This window comes from Syngnathoides biaculeatus, chromosome 13, assembly GCF_019802595.1.
Source record: "Syngnathoides biaculeatus isolate LvHL_M chromosome 13, ASM1980259v1, whole genome shotgun sequence".
NCBI classification, from domain to species: Eukaryota; Metazoa; Chordata; class Actinopteri; order Syngnathiformes; family Syngnathidae; genus Syngnathoides; species Syngnathoides biaculeatus.
The window spans coordinates 16,499,372-16,506,349 of record NC_084652.1 but is presented as its reverse complement, the minus strand read 5'-3'; the positions used below and the strand labels follow the sequence as shown (position 1 = coordinate 16,506,349).

Below are 6,978 nucleotides of genomic sequence, written 5' to 3'. Positions count from 1 at the left end.
AACAACAGCCGTCCAAGGTTAGAAATTATTCATTTTAAAAGCTGATTTCTTTTGCTTTCTCACCTTTGTCCAAACATGAGGGTTGATTTGGTTTCAGCCTCGTTATAGGAGGAGGGCGAGCAACATATGACGATAGTGGTGCGACAGTTGCCACCCAGTGAATCTTGAAGGATACGCGTCATCTTGCTGTCTCGATATGGGATGTAGGCCTTGAGAAAAAACACAAATGGAACAAGATTAGTAAAGTTTTAGAATACTGCGTGATCTTACATAGCTGCCATATGGTTAGCACGTGTCATTTTATGTTTGGTATTACTGATCGTTTTTATTTTATACTTTTATTTACACATTGATTTAAAATAAATTACTACCATTTTATTCATCATGAATAAAAGTTTTGAATATACATATATATAGGGCACCTACAGGGTCAGGATGAGGTGAAAAACAGAAAAGACCACAGACTACATGCTGCTGATATGGAAAAAGTAGAGGGAGGGAGGTCACATTTTGAATTGACACGTTCTAGAATCTGGTGGTTGAACGGGATTATTTGTCCAACCAATAACACTACACCTGTTTGTATGAAGATCATGGTGCACCCAGAGGAAGTGTAGTAATCGAAGGACGCTACCAACAAACGATTAAATTGAAAAGGGTGAAACGGAACAAAACATATTGCTCGAAGATTTTGTTATCTTTAAAGGCTAAGAAACCAGTGTGTGTATGAATGCTGGTAGTCTGAATATAGCGTTTTAAAAATGTTAATTAACCTTAAAGGTCAAGTGTCATCTTATAAGCATTCTAAAATAGATATTGGAATGAAAAATACACGACATTATTCACTTCAATGTCTATATAAAAAAATAAATATGAGCAGAGAGTGCGTTATCCATGCGCAAAGTTTCGAAAATCTCATTCGACATCCAAGTGGTCGCCATATCAGCTGCATCCCCTGTCCATGACGTCAAAATTGGACATTCGCCATTGAAAACCTGCTGTGCCACGTACTATGGGAGACAAACACGCCCTTTCTGACACGGAAGCTCTTTTCAAAGAAGAGAACATCTAAAAAAAAAAAAAAAAAAAGTGAAGTGACCGGAGCAATATAACCCTATTCGAGCCATATTTAGATGATATGTGGATCACGGCTAAACCGCATGCGGCCAAACTACCTCCCTACCCGATCCGCCTCCGCGCAGGGGTGATAAAAACAACGCCGAACAAGTGACAAAGATGCCACGACCAAACCACCTCCCCGTCTGATCAACCTCCGCGCGGCGGTGATAAAAACAACACCCACATGAGCGTCGACGACGGCGCGACCAAACCGCCTCCCCGTTTGAGCCACCTCCGCGGCAGAGATAAGCCACTGTGGCCCCGTGCCGCGTTCGCTGATCATGGCTTTGGCCGTGGTGGCAGATCAACATATTTAGCACCCTTGAATTTCAGATTATGTACCCTCCACACTATTATTTTATTTTTAGTAGCTGTAGCGGAGACTTTTCTGTCTCATAGAACACCAGACACCTTGCGCCAACAGTTCCACCCCAGTTGGACCTGTTTCTTCACTTTACCACACTCTCCATTGCTTTGTATTGTTGACCAAGTATTTGAAGTCATCCACCCTCGCTATCTCTTCTCCCTGGAGCTTCACTCCTCCTCCTCCTACCCTCACATTCATGTAGATATATTCTGTTTTACTTCGGCTGATCTTCATTCCTCTTGTTTCAAGTGCGTGCCCCATCTTTCTAATTATTCCTCCACCTGTTCCCTGCTTTTCACCCCAGACCACAATATCATCTCCGAACATCATCTGTCAGCCTATCCATTACTATCCCAAACAGGAAGGGGCTCAGCACAGATTTCTGATGCAGTCCCACATCCACCTTAAATTCTTCTGACACACCAACGGCACACCTCACCGCTGTTGTGCTGCCCTCATACATGTAAATAAATACATGTAAATAAAAACAGAATACAATGATTTGCTCATCATATTCAACTTATAGCTAATTGGATACATGACAAAGACAAGATATTTATTGTTCAAACTGTGTTTTTAGCAAATAATCCTTAACGTAGAATTTTATGGCTGCAACACATTGCAAAAAAACCTGGGACAAGGTCATGTTTACCACTGTTGCATCACCTTTTCTTTTCGATCTATATCATTCATTCATCCAATAAATATTTAGAAACTGAGGACACGAAGGTGATAAGGCTTTGTAGTTGGAATTGTTTCACATTCTTGATTGATGAACAGCTTCAGCTGTTCAACAGTCCAGGATAGTCATTGTCATATTTGACACTTGATAATGGGTCACACATTTTCAATGAGAGACAGGTTTAGACTGGAGGCAGGCCAGTCTAAGTACCCGCACTCTTTTATTACAATGTCACGCTATTGTAATGTGCAGAATGTGGCTTGGCCTTGTCTTGGTGAAATAAGGATGTTGGTTGGATGGCAGGATAGGTTTCTCCTGCTTTCCCAGATGTGTAAGTTACCAGGCCTTGGGAACTAACACAGCCCCATAAAGTCACAGATGCTGACTTTTAAAGTTTGTGTACATGAGAGTCTGAATGATTCTTTTCCTCTTTGGACTGGAGGACACGACATCCATAGTTTCCCAAAACAACTTGAAATGTAGACTCGTTGGACCGCAGAACACTTTTCCCCTTTTCATCAGTCCATCTTAGATTAGCTCAGGCCCAGAGAAGCCGGTGGCGTTTCTTGGTGTTATTGATAAATTACTTCTGGTTTGCATAGGAGTTTTTAGTTGCACTTACGGATGTAAGGAAAAACTATTTATTATTATTATTTTCATCATCTATTGGTTTTCTGAAGGGTTCTTGAGGCCGTGTGTTGATGTTGATATTCTTTACATATTGTCAGTTTTTGATGCATGCATATTATGGATCGTAGTTTATGAAATCCCTAAATTCTTTCCAATTTTACATTGAAGAAAAGTGTACATAAACTGTTCGACTATTTTCTCATCCAATTGTTCACAAAAAAAATGAACCTTGCCCCATCTTTGCTTTGCAATTGAGTGAAGCGTCTTTTATACCCAATCATGGCACCCACCTGTTTCCAATTAGCTTGTTCACCTCTGGGTTGCTCCAAAGAGGTGTTTGATGAGGATACCTCAACTTTTGAGTCTTTTTTGCCACCTGTCCCAGCTTTTTTGGAATCTGTTTCAGCCATAAAACTCTAGGTTAAGGATTATTTGCTACAAACAGAAATTTATCAGTTTAAACATTAAATATCTTATCTTTGTAGTGTAATAAATTAAATATAGGTTGAACATGATTTGCAATTTTTTTATTCTGTTTTTATCTGTTGAACACAACATCCCAACTTCATTTGAATTGGGTTTGTAATTGTTCATGAAACTATACGAAGGGACAAAAAATGAGGTTTAAAAATACCGTCAGTTAAAACTAATTTATCTTTGTGAATCTATGTATAAATGTCAACTTTAGTTAAAGGTCCCCTTTCAGCATTGTTTTTCCATTTAATGTTGATTATCTTTGATGTCCTTTCATCTGGTTTGCATGATAATTTTGGTCAAAATGCCAAAAGTGTCCTTTTTCAAGCTATTCTAGTTGGTCTTTTCCGCTTGGCATTTGAGACTGCGGTACTTCATTACGATGCAACATGTGAATGATCTTTACTCTGACTGGATCGCTAAGCTTTAATATAAACTTGCACAACAGCTTGCATCTGATTGGTCCACATCACGGCATCTGCGACATAGATGTCACATCCAACGATGCCTAGCTCAGACTCAAATTGAAGAATTTGCAGTTCATCATTTGACGACTCACGTTTTCGAGAATTTGGGGGGGGGGGGACATTTCCCGTTATTGGCAGTATTTTTCTTTCTTTATCCCTTTCTTGCACTTTTTTCAGGACTTAAAAAATGTTCCCGGCAAATATAATAAGAAACAAATATATGCTATTCATGGTCAGCACCAATCCCAATTCCCTGGAAATACCAGGGCTCCAACTTTATAGCTACACTTGGTCTCGGCGATATGCTTTTTAATGCACAAGAAAATATGTACAATGGTCAGTTTTACTCTTACCAAGCCCAAAGAAATCATGGTACTTACAGTTCCTTCAGCCAGAGCGGAGATGACGTTCCCAAGGGATGACAGCGACTTATTGATGTTCTTGGCTTCATCCAATACAGCTCCCTCCGCTCCAGTTTTGCTGACCTGATGATAACCTAGCATTAGCAAGAGACACTAACATTGGGACTCATTCTCAGCTCCTCCGCACCTTTTCACTACCGGCCAGATCCACCAGGTACAGTTTCCCGCTTAACTTCTGCTCTGTTTGGGTGTTCTCCTGCTTGACATTGATCAGGAAGATGCTATGACTCCTGGAGCTGTGCTCGTTCATGTCTGGAAAGCAGAGATGTGTGGATCAGAGCCTTCACACTTCAGAATGCAGTTTATGAGTGGAGGATTCAATGTCTTACTAGTGACTGCTACATGTCTGTTGGATTTTCCTTCGTCAATGGTATCCATGACCTCGTCTGGACTGCAAACAAAGCGCTCAGTGCAGCCCTGTCGACATAAAACGACAACTTAAGTTGAGCGCTCCTGGTAACTCCACATGTGGTGTGTCTCACCTTCACATAGGGTACTCTGTTTTTGTCTTCGTGCACTGAAAGATTGGTCTTTGACACTAGTGAAGAATACAAGAGCATTAAAATTCCCAAGATGGAGGAGATTAAAAGTCTAACACCAAGAAAATTGTCCTCAAAAACAACTTTTATGATGTGAAAAATTAATGAACATGCTTGTATAATTTTTAAAACATGATTTTGTCCCATGGTATAATCATTTTGCCATTAAAAAAAAACGGGAGTGTTGGTGTAAATTTAGTGTGGAGGATAGGGAGTGCACCGTAGCACAGTAACCATTTATTACTATGAATAATTTTTCATTTAAATAGAAAAGTTGTTCAGGAAACTATGATGCAAATACTTTTGTAGCTTCTAATATCTAATTTTTATAATTTTGATCATGTTAACAATGGAATAGGGCTTTTCTTTTACTAAGTCTGAGGGGTGAGCTAATAATAATGCTACTGTGCTCGCCATTTCGTGTGTGCTTCACTTTGTAAGTGCATGGAAAAAAAAGATAATCAAGCCAGAGAGAAACTGTCCATCGGAAAGTCTGCTGCACTTACCATCCAACAGGTCCCGGATCTTATCTAAGTAAATTTCAAAATAGGAAACCTGAAAACAAGAAGATGATGATGATAACTGTAGATTTCATTTCAGCCATGAACAAAGGCACACGTCTGGTGACTAACTTTGATGTGAAACTCCAGGTTTTCATCCATGGAGTAGATGTAGTTGAAGATGTCCTGCACTATCCTAGGGATAATGCCCATGGAGTCTGTGTCGTGGAGATTCCCCTGAGGACAAACCAGAATTTAACATTTGAAAAAGAGAAAATTATTTTGTTTCTTTACACGCACCTCCATGGTGTGTGTTTTCCCAGAGGACGTCTGGCCATATGCAAATATTGTCCCATTGTATCCTTCAAGAACATCTACAAAAAAAACAAACAAACATTAAAAACCCTACTTTTAATATCTAATTTCAATGCCTACATTTTTTTCCGAGTGGCTCACCTTTGACGATTTTTTGGGCACAGGCATTGTACACTTGCTCCTGTGTTGTGCTGGACTGAAAGACTCGATCAAACATGTATGGTTTGCTCTGTAAGTGAAACACAGGAAAGTTGAAAAACATACAAGCACTGGAGAAATCACACAGAAGAGACTGGGGGAGGAGGGGCCTACAGCAAAGAGGAGATTGTCACAGTAACAGATGTCTGCTCCTGAGGTAGGTAGTCAAACATTGTACTTAAAGGGCTACTGACATCCATATATACTTTTTAAAACAGATAGTTATTAAAAGTACTGTCAAGTAAGTTGCCATGCCACATATAGCAATGGAGGAAATTGATAGTAATTGGCTTGTGTGGCTCGGGTTCATGTGTTGAGCTGAGCCCTAGAACCAACTCTCAAATTGAACACCAGATGTCGCCAAACCAAATTGTACTTGATTGGATCACCAGCACGGCAAAGGTCTCTCTAATAAACGTAGCCTTCCCACTTAGCATCTCACCGCATTACATACATATACCAAAGTCAGTAACCTTAAAAACCCAATTATTTTTACATCTTTGTATTCACATCATGTTTTTGACATAAAGACATCAACAGGATGCATTTCAGCAGCTGTTCACACCCTGCGGTTTTCAACTGTTTTTCAACGGCGGAGCACAGCTGCCTGCAAGTGACAAACAGGATGTTTGCAGCATCGCTGGGTTGCTGAACAGGAAGCCTGTGACACCTTTGAGTTACCACACAGGATGTTTGCAAGCAACTGATATTTTTTTATTACTATTTTTCCATTTAACCATTAGTGAAGAATATGATGCTTTGAAACTGCTTTGTGAAAAGAATATAACCTGTGTATGACTGTCTCTCTCAGACAAGGCAACACACGATGTGCGACCAACGAGAACAAGCCTGTTGAATGCATGAGAGAATTGTATTCACAAGAATGTTGATACATTTATCGCTATTGCTTAAAGGTCAAGTGTCGTCAAACGGATTATTTTTGGTATATTATGAATGAAAAACCCACAGCCAATATGGTCCCATGTGTTTTTTTTCCCCCCACAAAACATGATTTTGACGTATACAGCTTTTTGTAACTCCCGCCATGAAAATCCTCTCAGGGTTTTGCTTTCGAGAAGAAGCAGGAAGTGACATAAAGGACAACGACGCCCCCTCGTGGACTCGTTTGTTTCCATTCGTTTTACCTCTGGGAAGGTAGCTCGTTGTTCCTTCGTGTTAGCCAAAATGCCGGTTCATTGCATTGCTGGACATTGCTTGAACACTCAGGAGAATGGAATTACCCTTCCTAAGTTTGAAAGATACCC

At 40.1% G+C, this 6,978-nt stretch overlaps 1 protein-coding gene across 2 annotated transcripts in view; it reads right to left on the bottom strand.

Annotated features, from left to right (window-relative positions):
* LOC133511223 (kinesin-1 heavy chain) overlaps positions 1-6,978 on the bottom strand; it is a 49,060-nt gene that overhangs the window by 19,828 nt on the left and 22,254 nt on the right. For both annotated transcript variants that reach the window (XM_061839949.1, XM_061839948.1), the window contains exons 2-10: positions 5,657-5,744; positions 5,501-5,574; positions 5,333-5,437; positions 5,207-5,255; positions 4,644-4,699; positions 4,491-4,578; positions 4,289-4,413; positions 4,120-4,224; positions 64-209 (exon numbers count right to left, since the gene is read on the bottom strand). In XM_061839949.1, coding sequence (XP_061695933.1) covers positions 64-209; positions 4,120-4,224; positions 4,289-4,413; positions 4,491-4,578; positions 4,644-4,699; positions 5,207-5,255; positions 5,333-5,437; positions 5,501-5,574; positions 5,657-5,744 — 836 coding nt within the window. The remainder of the gene's footprint in view (positions 1-63; positions 210-4,119; positions 4,225-4,288; positions 4,414-4,490; positions 4,579-4,643; positions 4,700-5,206; positions 5,256-5,332; positions 5,438-5,500; positions 5,575-5,656; positions 5,745-6,978) is intronic.